This window comes from Dasypus novemcinctus, chromosome 16 (assembly GCF_030445035.2).
Source record: "Dasypus novemcinctus isolate mDasNov1 chromosome 16, mDasNov1.1.hap2, whole genome shotgun sequence".
NCBI lineage: Eukaryota > Metazoa > Chordata > Mammalia > Cingulata > Dasypodidae > Dasypus > Dasypus novemcinctus.
In genome coordinates, this window is record NC_080688.1 from 43,757,867 (window position 1) to 43,776,457 (window position 18,591).

General features: G+C 40.4%; 1 protein-coding gene across 1 annotated transcript in view; it reads right to left on the minus strand.

Annotated features, from left to right (window-relative positions):
• CDH2 (cadherin 2) overlaps positions 1-18,591 on the minus strand; it is a 204,110-nt gene that overhangs the window by 174,178 nt on the left and 11,341 nt on the right. The window contains exon 2 of the mRNA XM_004455761.4: positions 1,557-1,668. Coding sequence (XP_004455818.2) covers positions 1,557-1,668 — 112 coding nt within the window. The remainder of the gene's footprint in view (positions 1-1,556; positions 1,669-18,591) is intronic.

The window sequence follows — 18,591 nt, forward strand, 5'->3', positions numbered from 1 at the left end:
CTATGCTCAATTTCCACTGTCATCAGCACTATACCTACTAATCAGAAAACCGGCTTTGAATTTTAAATACCATCCAACATGCCAATATAATTAATCTGAAGTCAATAATTTCTAGTGATGGAAAATGTGTTTATTTGTAACCAATGAATTATAAGCTTTGAGGAAGAAAAGAGGAAAAGGAATTACCCACTGAAAAATCTCAAAAATAAGTGGCATAAATGCAACAAATCCCAATAACTATTTTTTTTATCTGTCTGAATTATTTTAGGTGACAAAATTCATAAACCTTGATTTAAATTAAACTTCCCTCATGCCAATTACCCACTAACTTGAGATAACAATTCCGTGTACAAACAGACTGATAGCTCAAACATTTGCTCATTAAAATACCATGTAAGGAGGCAAGGACAAGAGGACAGGAGGACATCTAAATAACAATTCAAATTCAGAAGATCACACAGGTGTGAGAAAATCATAATTAGATTAGAAATTAAAATAAAATAATAGCCAGCATCAAAGAGCTTTAGTAGCTAAGAGGTCATTTACATTTCAAAGTCCTCTGGCTATGGTATTCTTAAGTACAGGCACTAAGGTTTGTCAGTGCTGTGCAAACACTTCAATTAAGGCTGTGTGGCAGAGCCTCCCGTAAATTAATTAGTTGAGGTTACAGAGATTCTCTAAAAGCAGCTAGCTATCTAAAACAGCCTCAGAGATGTGCGAGATTTGTGGGGAATTAAAATTTAAATACAACTTACTAATCAATTCTTCTTGTCTTCACATTTCAATGACATTTTGTGTAATAATAAATAAGTCCATGCAAATACTACTAACCAAAGTTTTATTTGTTTTCAATTAGAGCTAAGGAAGGAGCTTTCAATTTTCCCTTCAATGTTCAAGTTTTATTTCAGATTTTATCAAGATTTACTGACAAGAGTTTTCCTGGGATAACTATAAGGAACTTGACCCACATTTAAGGGGAAATGAGTCAATATTTGAAATTCACATAAGCAACAAGTAAATAAGCTATCTGGTAATTTCTATAAACAATCCCTTAACAAAAATACGTATTTCATGCTCCTGCACTGAAAATTTATTAAATTTGTTCATTATAATTTAGCTAAATAGCAAAGTCTGACATATTTCACTAAAGATTTTTATAGTAGTTTCCTATTTTTCCTTCAAAATACTAAGTGGATTTCTGCTATAAATAATTTTTACAACCATTAGAACTAGATGTCTGATAAATATTGTTCTTCAAAATAAGTAAAATGTATGCAGAAAAAGAGGAAACATGAGTTGTGCAAAGGTTTCTACTGCAAATTTAAAAAGAGAGTAATCTGAAGTTTTCAAGAGATCATGAGCCTTCCAATTATGTGCATGAGAGATTCATGAGCTCCTCTCTAATCCTAAAATAAAGTCCCCACAGTCTCATTAGAGTGATTGTGAAAAATTCATACTTGTTATACAGTAGAGATGATTTAGAGACTTCTTTAATGGCTAGTTTGTTTCAAGAGCATAGAGCACTATATGTACAAATATATCTTTTGAGATAGTACCATTGAGAAGAAGCTGCCCTTCACGCACATCCTTCGATAAGACTGCACTGTAAACATCTTCAGGAAATCCAGTCTTGCATAATGCGATTTCACCAGAAGCCTCTACAGAAGCCTGCAACACAAGAAGAAATGTGTGCGATGATTGCTACCTCCTTCAACTGAGAAACATTCCACTTGGCATAAAGCCTCATTTTTCAACTATCTTGTACAAACACCCCCTTTGTTTCTGAATGGTTACAATTAGAATGTAGAGGGCAAAGGGTTAATCTTTTTGATAACTGCAGTAGAAGAAACAAATCCCACTTGTCTCGTCCGGTAAAATCTCAATAACACACATTCTAGGTTCTTCTAAGGACTGAATATTTCAATTAAAATGATCATTGTAACTGAAAAACTACCAATCAGGGTTGGGCGCCGGAGACAGCCAAGCATTATTTACGCTCCATAAATCACTACTAATAACTCAACTTCTCATATAAGCATGAAAAATGTATACATTTGAGTAAAGAGATTTTGATAATCTCATGTAATTCTCTGACTTTGAAAACTGTTTCAATATACCATGTTCATTAAAAACAAAACTGCAACATAAGGCAGGATATATGGTGTCTCGTATAAGTAAAACCAGTCAACCAAAAGCATATATTTTTTTAATTTGAAGACAAGAATACATTAAAGAGAATAAAATTATGTTTATTTAAAGAGAATAAAATGTTTATTTTTCCATTTAAAAGTTAGAAAATAACTAAGTACCTTTTGCCATCTTTCTATTATAATTACTGTTAATTTCCCCAGAAAGCTCAAAACTGAATCATAGCAGGTGCTATCACCAAAACCTCAAGGTCAATTTCATTACTTCGTCCCATCCCATTGACACAGTCCCAGGAATAGGTCATTCTTAGTAGAACGCAGGTAGCATTTGTATTAATTTTTAAAAGGCTCCAACCAGCACTAGTGGGAACCCAAAAACAGGAGGAGTTAGAATGGATGGAGGCCACAAGAAGGAAGACTTGAGTAACCTAGTGGACAGCACTAGGGACAGTCTGCCGGGGAGAGGAGAAGCAGAGATTGGAGGAAGGAGGGAGAGATCTCCAGAAACAGAGATCGACCCAACAGTCATGTGGATGAAGCAATTGGAGCATAACTTCATAATTAAAGGACTACCTGGATTATACATGTAAACTTTTGCAAATATTAATGTCACAAAAATCCAGACTAACCAAATAGTTAAACTGTTCTTTTCAAATCTGCAAAAAATCCGGAAGAAAATAAAACTGAACTTTATTAAGTACCACACCACTTTTAATCTCAAAATACTATTAGTTGCAAAACTGAATTTCTACTCATCAAATTAGCAAAGTTTTAAGTTTGTTAAAGTCAAAGACCCTGGGTGGCGGACTTGGCCCAGTGGTTAGGGTGTCCATCTACCACGTGGGAGGTCCGCGGTTCAAACCCGGTCCTCCTTGACCCCTGTGCAGCTGGCCCATGTGCAGTGCTGATGCGTGCAAGGAGTGCCATGCCACGCAGGGGTGTCCCCGCGTAGGGAAGCCCGACGCACAAGGAGTGGGTCCCGTAAGGAGAGCCGCCCAGCGCGAAAGAAAGTGCAGCCTGCCCAGGAATGGTGCCGCACACACACAGAGAGCTGACACAACAAGATGATGCAAAAAAAAAGAAACACAGATTCCTGTGCCGCTGACAACAACAGAAGCAGACAAAGAAGACTACACAGCAAATAGACACAGAGAACAGACAACCGGGGTTGGGGGCGAAGGGGAGAGAAATAAATAAATAAGCAAATCTTTAAAAAATAATAAAAAATAAAATAAAAAATAAAAAAATAAAGTCAAGGACCCAATCCCCCAGAAGCAAACAAAAGGCCTGGAGAAAAGAGGCATCACATTTCAGCCGGGCATTCGGGTTAGGGCAGCATTCTTTTTTATAGGTGAAAATGGAGGAGCAATGAAGTCTAAAGACTAGACAAAAACTTTTTGCTTTTCTTTACCTGTCCCAAAAGTGTCTTGATTTCCAGTCACTCTGCCCTAGGAAGGGGGAATGGGCAGCAGCAGGCCCTGTAGATACTCATAGGATTGGTATTTCAAGTAACACAAAGTCCATCAGGCATAATACGAATGTTTGCCTCTGAGTTTTACTCTTCGCCGTATTTCAGAGAAGGAATCTCCGAATCTCCGTCTTCACCAGGCTGCCCTTTACTTAACCTCTCCGTGCCTCGTTTTCCTCCTATATGAAATGGTACCTATGCACTCAGGTTGGCTATGAGAATTACTGAAACAATGTTTGTAAAGCACATCTCTAACAAATGCTGGCTACTGATATTACTCACGCATCTTGTGTACTACCTTTGAGATGTTTGTATTCATTTTTAAGTTTACTAAATTCTTCCCCCACCAAAAAAAAAAAAAAGATTTCACAAACAATATACTTTATTAATCTATAGTGTTTTATTAAAAATATCTATAAAATTGTTTATATTAGATATATGTCCCTATTAATTATTAATTTATTAATTTCCCTTCTCAGCTCAGTCCAACACCAATAAAATTAACATGCGCAAACAACAAACAGGATGCATGCAAATGAATACAATCTCTAAACTGGAGATACTGTGGGTGTACTTTGTGCCAAGCACTGTGCTACTAAGTACTTTGCCATCAGTGCCTCATTTAATTCTCCCCTGCAAGGCTGGGGCTGGCCAGGTCTGAGACAGGGCTGGCAGGTCAGGTCCACCGGGGGAAGCTGCCTCCAGTCCTGAAGCTCCTGGCAGCAACAGCATTTTAAGGACGTAAGTTCTCTAGTCTAACCCACACCTAACACTTGAATCCCCCACCCCAGGTCTCAGCCAGGGACAACTGTGTCTACCCAGGGGAAATCTGGAGAAGTTTGGAGACATTTTTGATTATCACAACTGGCAAGAGGGGAGCTATGGGCATCTAGTGGGAAGAGGCCAGGGATCATGTTAAACACTGTACGATGCTCAGGACAGCACCCATAGCAAAGAATTATCTAGCCCGAAGTGTCAACAGTGCCCAGGTTGAGAAACATTTTCTACAACAACCCCCAAAAAGGGGTATCCATCACCCTTAAACATGCCCAGCAGGAGGGAGCACACGATTTCCTCAAAAAGTCCATGACACTTCATTACCAAAAAAAAAAAAAAAAACATGCTCCCAAAACTCAGCCCCGATGACTGATTCCCAACATTAACTGACCAAAATGCCAGGCCCAGGACGAGGCTCTGGAAGTTGAAAGACGATAAAGAGGAACCTCCTCTCATGAAGTTCACCATGAGTGAGGAAGAGGTTATGAGTAACACACTTTCCTAATATTTGAATAACGCAGGGGTTGGTAAACTTTTTCTGTCAAAGGCCAGGTAGTAAATATTTCAGGCTTTGCAGGCCCTAGGCCCTCTGCCTCAAGTACTCAATTCTGCCGATGCAGGGCAAAAGTAGCCATGGCTCGCTGGCAAATGAATGAGGGTGGCTGAGTTCATTCCAATAAAACTTTATTTATGGACTCTGGTATTTGAATTTTTAAGTGTCACAAAATAGCATTCATCTTTTGATTTTTTGAAAGCATTTCAGCCTTTAAAGATAGGAAAAAAACATTCCTGGCTCTTTGGCTACACAATAAGAGGCAACAGGAGCGGAGTTTGCAGGTGCCTAGAATAGAGTGCAGTTTTAATAGAACACTGCTGGAGAGCAGGTGTAGCTCAAGCAGCTGAGGGCCTGCTTCCCACATACAAGGTCCTGGGTTTGATCCCTGTACTTCCTAAAAACAAAACAAACAACCAACAAAAGAAAACAACTTGGGGAAGCAAATGTAGTGGTCGAACGCAGGCTTCCAGCATACAAGGTCTCAGGTTCAATCCCCAGCCACCGTACCTCAATAAAAAGAGAAAAGAAAACACTGCTATCTCACTTAATTTTCACAGTTTCCGCCTAAGGGAGGTGAAATTATGCGTATTTACAAGTAAGTTCTCACACATCCAGTAAGAGATGGACACAGGATTCTAACCCTTTCCAAGCACAAATAATTACAACACAGTTCATTCAAGAAACATGTTCTGAGTGTCTATTTGCTACAGGACACAGAGAACAAGGCACAGTCCCTGTCCTTTAGGAACTCTCAGAGTAACCTGGCTGCAAAGCAGAGAGATGCTCACAATAGAAAGGGGTGACCCTTAGGGAGAAATATGCAGAGGGCGTGGGGAGACCCCAGGGGAGGAGCCAGGGTCTCCCAAGCAGAGCGGGGGAAGCAGCAGGCCATAGTGGGTGGCGGGGAAGCCAGCCCAGGCGGGCACTGCTTGAGCTAGAACAAGGCGGCAAGAAACTGCACAGTGCCTGGGGAATGACAATGAGTTCACTGTCGCTGCAGCCCAAGAAGCAAGACCAATAGTCAGAAGGAGAGGCTGGAGAGTTAGATGGGGTTAGATCATAGATGGCCCGACTGCCGGGGCAGCTTGGGGTTATCCTGTTTGTTGGAGGGAGTCCGGAGACAGATTTTTAAGTACAGATAGATTGTGTTTGATGGAGAATTCTCCAACAGCGCTGTGGGAAATGTAAATGTGGGGGTGGGGGGGAAGGAGGAGAAGCCACAGCTGAGAGCCAAGTTAGCACACAGTCCTGAATCAGGACAGGGGCTGCAGGCAGGAAGAAGGGGCAGATTTATCAATGTTCAGAGTTAAAATGGATAGGAATTTCTGAGAACAGGGACTCGCAGTGGAAGGGGAAGAAGGGAAGAAATGATATCCTCCTCCACTTTTCCAGCTGGGTGACTGTGCACATGGGTATCCCAAACTAAGAAAGATAATCATAAAAATATAATGTCAGGAACACAGTGCTAAAGAAGCAGAAAGAATGGGATGATAAATCTGCCTGTGCAAGTCAAAGACGACTCCAGAGCTAAAGTGACATTTAGGTTCTGTCTTTAAAGATGATTAAAAATTTGCCAAGAGGAGGAAAAGGGAAAGGGCATTCCAGGCAAAAGGAGGGATTGGAAATGGAAAAGCCCATGCTGATTTACAATTAAGCTCCTAGTCGGCCAAAACAACCCTGATCTATTTTATCAGATAACTGTTGCCATGCTGTTCTCCTCCTGTCCTTTTGCTGCTGATTTGGGGCTTCTAGGGGTACAATTTACATTTAACCCTCTAATATTTGATCGTGATAAGTGAATAACTCCAGCTAGCTTTGGACATTCCTCCTAGCTTTAGGTCTTGGAAGTCTAGTGAGGCACCCCAATGCTCTCGTCATAAGCTGGCTACGCTGAGGTAGAGAAATGCTGAGAGGTGAGGGGAGCCCAGAGGAGAGGACAGGTGGCTGCTCAGATGCTAAAGCCAAGGTGTGTCACATCCCTGGACATGCCCATCCACTGACTCGTAGCACAGCTCTGGAGAAGGGGCAGTCCTGTGGAGTGGCCAGGGGCACGGCTGGCAGTGAGCCCGAGCGCCTGAGTGGGAGCCCTGGCCCCTTCTCTGGCAAATTCAGAGAACTCGGATCCCGGACCTGTACAGTCACAATAATAAAGCTCCCTACTCATGGGGTGGTTCGTTGTGAGGATCAAATGAGTTAAGATGTGTAAAGCACTTACGAGAGTGCCTGGCAGAGGGTTATCTGACATGTAAGCTAGCAGCAATAGTCGTACTCACACTATTATTACAACATTAATCCAACTCATGGAAATGTCTGTCGTACAACAGCCCAGTAATTCCCTAACTTGCTCAGCTAGCAAGCAATCTGGGGCATAGGTTTAAAATACAGATTCCTGGGTCCCAACTGCACACTCATTAAAACAGGACCTCAAGCCATAGGCTGGAGAAATCTGTTCATTTCACAAGTGCCACACATATACAGGAGATATTTCTCTATATCCCAAAACCTTTTGGAAGACCAGAATGGTGAACCTACCTTTTGCCCTAGTCTTAAAGTATAAAAACTTAGCAAAAACAAAAAGTAATTGAAAACAATTATTTTCCCATTCTCAGCCATCCCATGCCGTCTCCTAGTTACCGGGTACATCTGAAAAGGAAAACTGTAAGCCATCCTTTCATAATGACAAGGTCAGCATGGGGCTCCCTATTCTTTGGTTTGAAACCTATACCTTTTTAATTTGGAGAATTTTTTTTGTTTTTACTTGGAATATCATCCCTTCTCCAGGTTTTAGTAATGCCCCTCTTCTCCACAATTCCTCAAAGTTTAAAAGCAGTCGGCGAGTCTTCCCAGCCCACTTGGGCAAAATTCATGCTGGCCAGATGAGATGAACTCATTTAGTGCTGCTCCGTGCCCTCACACAATCAGCTCACCTATCTTGAGTTTCAATTTCCTCTTACAAGTACTTGCTCTAGTCTTTCCAGGCTGAAGATCGACCTCCTTGTCTAAAAAGGCCGGATGTATAATAGGATTTGAGAAGTTCTGCTTGCCTGTTAGTAGGAGTCTATCTCTTCTGGCATTGAACTTACAGTCAAAATTTTTCTATACTCTCTATAAGTACATAAAGTATAAATATAAAGCTTATACTTTCTGTAAACTTTAAAGCCTTGAGCATTACTCTTTGAAGTTGCCATTATGATTCTTTTTCAGAATCATCCTTGGTCACAGGTTCTGTTTTCTAGCTTCCTCCTAATCCCAAACTCTTACATATTCCATGTGGAGACTTCAACCTTCATCTTCTTCCTGATCAAGAACATTTATGATTATTTGCTTAGAATGTCACATCTGAAAGTAGGCCAAAGTTACTGGAATCATTACCTTTTATTTCTGACTCTGAAGACTGCCTAACTAAATGCAGAATATGCTGGTTTTCATAAACTCTTATACTCAATCTGTTGCTGTTACCCAAGGCATCCATCTCTTCCATGAGATATTCTATGGCCAGACTTGTAAGAGCACTTAGGTTATTGTGAAACAGATTCCCAACAGCAGTCAACGAAGCTGAAAACTCCTTTCATTTTAATATTTTTCCTTTTTTTTTTTTTTTTAGCAGGATGGAACCCAGGACCTTATACTTGGGAAGCAGGCACTCAACCACTATTTGTTCTTCTTATTCTTTACAGAAATGAAGGCAAGTAATAATGTGTATTGGTTAAAACCAAGAACTCTGGAGCAAATTTGTTTAGGTGTAAATCCTGACTCCACCCCTACAGTCTGTGTGACCTTGACAAGTTTTAGAACTTCATCAGGGCCTCAGTTTTCCCTTCTGCAACAATAACAGTCATAGTAAAAATAAATATAATAATAATAACATAAAGAATATCAGCTTCACAGGATTGTTGTAAAGTGTATAAAAGGCTTAAAAACAACACCCGATTCTTCATAAGACAAGGGTTAGCTATTATGTATTACTATCTTTTTTTTGTTTTTGTTGTAGACACATCTATCTCTTTACACGTCTATCTTTTGCCTGAGAAATATCTTTAAAGAATCTTGTGAAGTAGGAATACCATAAAAAAAGCAAAGTCACAAGAAGTAAGAAACTCATCCCACAAACATGTAGAAAAGAAACACAAATGGAATCTCTTTAGTAATAAGTGCTCTGCAGGATGGGGGCGGGGGGGGTGTAGGTTTTGGTGGCAGAGGGATGGGTTCAACTATGGTAATATTTTTATTAGGTAGTTGAGTCTTCCGAATGATGTAAGGTGAATATAAATGATTAATGAAGGCATTTTTTAAGATAGTTATTTGGGTACATGGTAATAGAATGGAATTGTTCAAGACCAATTCTGCAATGCAATTTAAAAAAAAATTTTTAATCCTATTTATCACCATACAATTTCATTTGCCAGATTCTCAACATTTTACAGGATCTCACTCAAGATGTTGGAGGCTATGTTAAGAAGATTATTCAAGAACTACTGCCACTCTTTAAAGATTTTCTCTGTGTCATTTATGACGTTGATGACACTTTGAAATTAACATCCCTGGATATATGCTTCAAATGTGCAATACTTTAACACTGGACAGGGATATTTTTGTTTCGTCACATACTGTGTGGAGGGAGAGTACATCCCCTTCTATGGGTTCTTTAACTTGGGTGCAAAGCTTACCTCACTGAGGCCACATTTTTGTTCCTTTTGACCCACCTAATGATCTCCTTCTCTGCTTCAACAGTATTATTAGGAAATGTCCTTGGATATCTCTACTGCCAGAACTTTTATTTTTCTGATTGTCATTTCTCGTAATCAAGATAGGACAAATAAAATAGAACAGCCACATAACAGTATTGATGCTGGCACAAGAAACTGACAACTCTGCTGAAACTGAATTCTTAGAAGCAATACACCGTACATAAGCTTGATAGACAAAAATCTGAATCCTACATACAAAATGTGCTTTACACCATCAGTGTGGGCTTCTCAGAGGTTGAACCTGAAGTTTAGAACAATATGCAAACATACAGGTCTAGACCACATAGATCTGTGTAAGCCCACAAGTGAGAAGGGCTTCCTAGGGTGAAGCTGAGTGGTGACTCAAAGATAGGCAGGAGCTTATCGTAAGTTTGCTGGATGTTTAATGCAATGAGTAACAATACACTTAAAGATTTAGCTGGCCTGTAAAAGTACAACACTGGCACTTGTTAACTGCTCAAGCAACTATGCAATTTGGCTGCCATTAAAAGTGCCAGAAACACCTAAGACAATTCCAGTAGGGATGGCCAATCACGGCTTAGATTGATTCCACCCCACTACTCACTACCCTCTCCAGAGATTGCAACATGCTTGTATGTGATGCTCAAGATGTCATCAAATAGTATGGTACTTGACAGTGGACTGTGTTTACAATCAACCTGGGATTTCATTCAATTAAATACAATGAGTGATGACAATTGATAATATTTTTTGAGGGCATATCTTATGTCAGGAACTGTGCTACCCTCCATGCTTTCTGTGCATTCTATCTTATTAAATTCTCACAGGTCTATAAGGTGGGTACTCTTAGTGTCATTTTGCAGGTGAGATAGCAGCCAGAAAATAAATTCCCTGGGTCATTTAGCCAGTTAACCTAACAAAGATATTCAAACCAGGACCTAATGGCTTTGGGAAGCACCCTTACCCACCCAATGCCCAACCATCTAAAAAGGCATCCAAAAGCATCCATATGCATTGACATATAATACTCAACTGGCTGAGGGCTCGAAATTGTCCTATATGAATTAAGACCAAGTAAAAGTTTTTCCCACTAACACTGTGAAATTTTTCCTAAAATATGATTTTCATAGATGATCTTATGTTATATATGATATGCCAATGAAATGATTTCAATGCTTCTGCTCACTATGGAAAAATTGGAGAGGAAAAGTTACAAGTCATACTTTCTTAAGCGTCTTGCTTTCCATGCCATCCAAATCAACACCCTCCCCCAAAGGCTTCTAGTCCTAGGTATACACAGAAAATTATCAATACGTACTTCTCTTGGTTAGCATATTAATTTTCAGTAGGTAATATTTATGAGGAAATAATTAGAGTCTGTAATAAACTCTCTGCACATTTTCCATACTCTGGAGTCCCTTGTGCTCATGCACACTTAGACCCTTCTCATAAAAGGGTTTCACTTTTTAAAAATGGTTACATTCCCCTATATTTTTATGTAACATTTATGTAATCTAAATACCTTTTCTAAAAAATATTTTTTAAAAATGGTTACATTGTCTACAGTTCCCATAACGTTGATTTTTAATTTAAATTGCTGGCCATAGTAATGATTTATCTAACTCTGAGTCCTTGATAAGATTAACACAACCCAATTGTTTAAGATTATTCTTGTGAGAAAACAAAATTTATGACACAGCTTCCAGAAAAGCACTGCAGCGTACAGAAGAGACCGCCAACACATTGGTGCATGAAGCTAGTCCTGAATTTGTGCTTGAAGCAACGTCCTGTCCAGTAGTGGTGATCTAGCAATAAAGTCCTGCAGGCAATCTGAGAGTTACAGAGCTAATATGGCCAGTCCAGCTTCTACTCAAGGAGTAAAGTCGACCATTTTCCAACCATGGGTCTCAAGAATGATTTAAGTCTGGTTAGGACATGCTTATCCCCGCTCCGGATATTTCTTTTTCATGTGGAAGGAGTTATACTATCTATAACAGTTGACCTCTTTATACTCCAGAGAACAGCCCCAAAACAGCGATTCCCAAAGTGTGGACCAGGAACGCTGGTGATCTACCAAAACCTTTAGGGGAATCTGCAAAGGCAAAACTATTTTCACAATATAATAAAACATTATTTGCCTTTTGCACTCTCACTGTCTTACAAGTGTACTGTGGAGTTTTCCAGAAATTACACGATAGGTAATATTTCAATGGAAAGAATGCAAAAGCAGATATGAGAAACCAGATGTCTTCTATTAAGTCAGACATAAAGTAGACTTATAAAAACGTAAAATGTGGTATACTTGGCACAATTTTTTTTGGAAAATATAGTTATTTTTCATTTTAAAAAACTGTATCTATGTTACACATGAATGGTGTTATTATTTTTAGATGATAAATATTTTTTTTTCTCAGTTTAATTTTTAATATGGTGAACAGTAATAGATATTACCCACATGTACAAATGCTCTTTGGGTCCTCAATAATCTTCAAGAGTGTCAAAAGATCTAGAGACCAAAAATCCTTTGAAATGCTGCCCTAGAGAGAAAAGGGATGGCCTGAATTTATCTGAAGGCTGCATCTGAAAGTACAACCGGACAGCTGGTGCCCAGGCTCCTTCTCTATTCCTCCCACCTGGGAGTTGTCCCGCCCACAAACAACAAGTGTGATGATCTAATTTTCCCTGCTGGGCGGTGCAGATCTCCTGCAGCATTAAGGGAGGAGGGGTCTATTATTGTCTTCAACTGGGTAGGTTGTCTGCTTGAATTCTGGAATTCAGCATTAGAAAGCAGTTGTGACCACAGATAAAAAGCCATACCTTCCAGCCCAGCACTTATTGGAATCTTGGTGATATTTTCCTTTCTGCTAGCTCTTACCTGCTAGCTTTTGGCTTATATTTCACTTGGAGTAGAAATCAGGGAGGAAGAGAGGTCCTATATATTGGGTCCTTTCAAACATGTAGGCATTTGGTATACTAGCTGGGAAGCCTGAGAAATTAAACGGAGTGGGATATTGAGGAACAAAATACGTGTGGAGGGACTGGGATTCTGGCAGGGCAGAAAGGGTGCTTTTTCCAGGCCCTGCATGTTTTTCTTTTAACTTGGTGATTTGCAGCCTTTATCATGCAATGCAGCCAGTTTTTATAGTTGAGCAGGTGACTTTTAATATCAAGAGGTTTTCATTCCTTAACCAGAGTAGTCCAATCTTGATGAGTGACCACAACTTAGGGCAACTTCTCCAGGAAAGCAGATGTTTCCATAGAGTTAGGATCTCAGGCAAAGCAAAGGCAGTGGATGTCAGGAAAGGTCATAGGCCAAGGGTCCCAAAAAAGAGGTAGGACTTACAGTGAACTTAGCCAAAAGCGGGCACTGCGGGGTACAGCCTGCCCTGGATCAGTGCAGGCACTGGTCTCAGTGAGAATCCGAGGCAGCCCAGGACTTCTAGGGATGCTGGGGTCCCCAGACCTGCATAAGCAGAGCAGCTGAGACTCAGAAATGGGCAAGTACTTTCACAGACAACACCTAATGACTCATGGGCTGAACAATATTTCCTATTTCAAAATGATACTGTGTTCAAGACCAGTGTTCCCACCTTCAATTATTAGTGACAGGCTTGTGAGGGCAGTGCTGGCTTGGCTGCCTCAAGTTTCACAGGGCCAAGGGGGCACATCTTGAATTTTCTCAGCTTGACCACAGGCTCGGGCCAACCTCCAGCAAGTGATCTAGACTGGTCTTTATACCTGAGGAAGAAGTCTTTTCTGGGAGACAGGTTCCTTCAGCCAGAGGAACCCCACAGAGGGTGGCATGCAAAGAGCCAATGTGGCAGCAACTGAAACTACCTGATCCCAAGATAGGGTCCCTGGCTCACCCACCAGGCCGAGTCCACACTGGTGATACACACACGAGGGGCTTCAAGGGAAGTGCTGACCAGGAGGTTTTGAATGTACTGGTTAGGAACTGGAACTCAATTGGGAGAGACTCCCAGTGGAAGGTTAAATTAACTCTATCTATGCATTTACCACCTGGTAGGGGGAGAGTGAGGAGAAATCTACCCTTGATACTGTTGTGGTTTTTTCCCTAGAAAGCTGGCATTTGAGGTATTGCCACCTACTTGCAGAAATGCCCGATGGTGACAATCCCTATCATTTTTTAGATACTTTTCTTTCTTATTCAGCACATTCAATATCCTCCCATTTCCATTTCCCCTTTCAACTCTGTATTTAGTTTAAAGGTCATGGATTACCATAGACTATTGGCTTAGACAGATTAGCATCCAGGAAAGGCTACAGTGGAACCACCCCCCCCCCCAAGTCCTTCATTTGGGTGTCAGTGGCTCTCTATTATAGTCTTTGGAACACCAGGGATGGGTTCTGGGAACATGACAGAGCCTGGGATAACACTTCCAGGAGCAGGGATCGGTTTGCTTTCTAAATGTGTAGGGTATGTAACTATTGCAGTGATCATCCTGCTTGTCCCTTTAGGTGCTGGGACTCTAAAAAGTAAAGCTACAGTGGGAGGAGTGAGGTGGGGAGGTGGAGGGTATATGGGAACCTCTTATGTTTTTTAATGTAACATTTTTTGAGATGTATATATCTTCAAAAAATACAATTTACAAAAATGATGGGGGTGGGGGTGGGGAGTGGGGTATATGGGAACCTCTTATATTTTTTAATGTAACGTTCTTTGTGATCTATTACCTTTAATTTTAAAAAGTGCTTAAAAAAAAAAAAAGGAAAGCTACAGATCTTCTAAGGCTCCTGGCAGTCTGCCCATCTCCCCTCGTCTAAGGATCGTCACACTTCTAGACAAGCGCACACTGATGTTAAGGGCATGGCATTAACTCAATGGTTAATCCAAAGTCAGAGTGGATCCACTCCTTCCCTGTAGAGGGAGCTACATCAGCAATCACCCTCCTGGGCTCTCTGTCTACCCCTTCAGTGAGTCTGGATGGAGGAACTGGGCAGAGTCCTGTTGCTTCACCACCTGTTTGGTCTCAGAAGCCAACCTGCCTACAGAGTGAGTATTGTTATGCTGTGATTCTAATGTGGACAGGATCCCCAGGGGCGGAGGCCAGACCTCACCCAGCACTGTCCAAGACAGGAGCTGAGGGGGGTGATAATTCTGAGATCCAATACATTTAAGACACACTCCTCAACCGGTCTTTACCATTAATAAAAGAGGTATTTTGGTTCTCTATCTACTGGCTTTTCGGTTTAATTTTATATTTGTCCAAAACTTAGGCAGGACCTACTTATTAGATCCCTTTAAAGATATCATACCTAGAAGGTCTCCATCTTAACGCTCAAAGGTCAAGAAGAAAAGATAAAAAAGAAGACAGGCCAGATAACATGGTGTATGGGCAGCAGCCCCACAGTCGCACTAGAATGCCTTGGCCCTGAGGGTCTGAGAGCAAACAGTGAAGACTTTGGGGAGCCTAAGTGCTAGGAACAGGAAGGCACCTTTACTATCTGGAACACTGGAGCAGTATAGCCTGGGCCAAGCTGGAGTGAGGTGGAGAAAAAGGGCAACTCACAGAACTGTCAATCACTCATCAGATACTTGTATCACCACCAAGTGGCCCCTGGCCATTGAAATCACCTTTGTCCTGTATCTGGCTCAATATGTTAAGATTTCCCCCTTCATAAGGCGCACAGTTTACTCTTCCTAACTGTGATCTGTGAAATCCTCATTCTGAAGTCAAATCTTCCTGCAGAGTCTGACTAGAGGTGTCTTGCTCTCCAGGTTTTGACTCTTCTGCAGATTCCCAAGCAACTAGCTGAGTTGTTTCCCAGGAAGCCCTGTGCTGTTCAAGCCCAGATCTGTCACCTACTCCCATGTGCTCTGGGGTAAATGGTTTAAGCCAGGCTCATTCTGACATTCATAAAATGGAGAATGATCATAATGCCTACCTCTGTCAGGGAATTATGTGAGGATGAAATGAGACAATGCAAGGAAAGCATTTGGCCTGGTAGTCAGTAAGCATTCATCTAATATTAGACTTAATCACAAGTCAGCTTTCAGAAAGCCTCACAGCCCTTGGACACCCACCTTCATACGAGCCATGCCTGAACGTGTTAGGTGATGGCAATGGGCAACAGACAGCAAGGCCAAGCCACAGACATGTATAATGCTCATGGAAAAGGCTAGTTTTCACACAGACATCTTGCTGAAGAAGAAAAGACCAAAACACATGTAAAAAGACCCTCGGTGGGTAGCAGATGTAGCCCAGTGGTTGAGCATCTACTTCCCACGCCTGAGGTCCTGGGTTCAATCCCCAGTACATCAAAAAACCAAAACAAAACAAAACAAAAATGATCCTCAACCTCATTAGTAACCAGAGGAAATGTAAAATAAAACCACAATGAGATCTCATTATGCAGCCTACCAGACTTAAAAAAATATTTGAATGAGACTACACAACAAGTATTCTAAAACAAAAAAACAAAAAAAATATACATGTTGCTGGTAGACTAGTTTAGAAAATACTCTTGCATTAGCTAGCAAAGTTGAACATGCACATGGCCTACAACCCAGAGATCTGAGTCAGCGGCACACTCTCCAAAGCAGACCAGCATTTGCATCACCTGGGAGCTTGCTTAAAATACAGATTCTCAGGCCCCACTCACAGACTGATTGAACCAGGGGATGGGGCCAGGAGTCTATGTTTTAACAAACTTCCCAGTGATTCTTATGCAAGCTAAGTTTCAGGAAGCATAATCCAAGAATTTCTCTAGCCCTTATGCCCAGGTGACATGTAGGGGAATGTTCATGGGAGCAAAATCTGAAACCATACAAACAAGTCCATCTACAATAGCTCAAATACTAATACAGCATGAAATACTCAGCAGCAGTGAAAATGAAGAAGTTATAGCCACATGGTTCAATGTGAACAAATCTTATAGACATAATGCTAAGCACAAGAAGCAAATCATAGAAAAATGCATTATATGTATACACATATACACAAATGTGCACGATACATTTATACAGATATCCATGATATATGAATTCATATAACATCTCTCTAAATACATATATAAGGCATATATATATGATCAAACTATAAAGAAAAACTGAATAAATACAAGAAAAATTAGAATAGCAGTTATCTCTGGAAAAAAACGGAGAATGGGAGAGGTACAGTGCAGCATACCTCTTTATACAGAGTATAATATACTGCTGCCATTTTATATACTTTAATTATTCTTCAACTAACATATATGTTTTATATACTCACATACACACACATATATATACCACATTTTAAATTAACAGTTTTTTAAAAGGATGAGCACATACACACAAACACAATAGAAATGGATGCCAACCATGTGTTAGGTTTTTTATTTTACATGATTCAAATAAATATCAAACCTAAGAACAGAGACTATGACATGAGACTGCTCACATGCAAATCCTAGCTCTACCACTTGGCAAAATAGCACTGGATACCTTAGCTAACCCAACTGTGCTTTGATGTCCTCGTGTAAAATGGGTGCATGTGTGTGTATAATGAAATGAATTAATACATGTAAAATATTTAGAACAGGGTCTGGCACATAGAAATTACCAAAAACCATAAGCCATTATTAAGATAGAAAGATACTGAATTGAAAGCCACATTTCCTACAATGAATTGTCAGTAAGCCTTCAGTATCTAAGAGAACAATGAATCTACTTCCCTCTATTTTGGGAAATTCTGTGCTGGTACCAACTAACATAACATCATTACACTCACCTTCTCCTTTATTAGGCCCTCAGCATCATGCTGAAAGTGTTCACAGGCAGAGTAACTGCTTCCATGCTAGTTTACACACACACACACACACACACACACACACACACAAGAGCACATGGGCTCATGTCAGGACATTAAAGAATCAAATCAAAGAAACAAAGGGCAGACCTAGGAGAAGATACTAGAATAGCTCCTGACTGGTTCCCCGGTACTCCCAAATCAAATCACTGGCAGCATAACAATTTATATACATTAATCCTTTCCCTAGTTATAAAACCAGTACAATTGTGTCAGCCTAGGAAACATCTGGTAGAATTTAAGGAGGAATGCTGAAACACGTGCCCTTCAATTGTGGCTTCCGAGAGTAGTCTAAACAACACTGGAGGTAGTCCATGTGAGCTACAGGTTACCTGGCTGTAATAGTGAGCAAAGCCTTGTACCCATCAAGTGCTCAAAACTCACTCAAGTAATTAAATCATCCCTTGATTGTGTTGGCGTAAATCATGGGTCATAATTAAGCTCCCAAATCATCCTGTAAATGGTAATGGAAACATTGCTCACCAGGACCTAAAACTTACTACAAAACAACTATTATCAAAGAAGTAAAGGCCTGGGCAAGGTTAGCAGCACCTGCATCTTGCACTGTAACCTGATTTATATTTATTAATCCACTTACTCTGCACAACAGCCTTATGACAGAAACTCTGCATTATCCCCAGTTTACAAATGGAGACACTGAGGGACAGAACTGTAAGTATCTTGTCCAACTTCACACAACAACCAAGTGGGAGAGCCAGGACACAAACAGGTAGTCTGGCTCCAGTCTTCATTTTCAGCCACTGTGCTACACTGCCTCGAGACTAATAAATCAGTATAACTGAAGACATAAAAAGAAATAGATCCAAATATCTACAGAAATGTTATATTTGGCAAAGGAAGCATTTCAGTTCACAAAAATCTTCTTTGATAAATGATGGTCACCTTTTTGTAAGTGTGTACATACATGTTACATATATGAAATGTGGCGAGGGGGAATAAAGCAAGACCCCCTGCCTCACATCACATATAAAAATAAATGCCAGATAAGTCAGATACCCAAATGAGAAACTATAAATGGATAGGTAAAATTTAATATAGCATAAGGCTTGAGAAAACCGTATTTGAGGATGCTCTATCATCATCTGTTAAAAATGCTTCA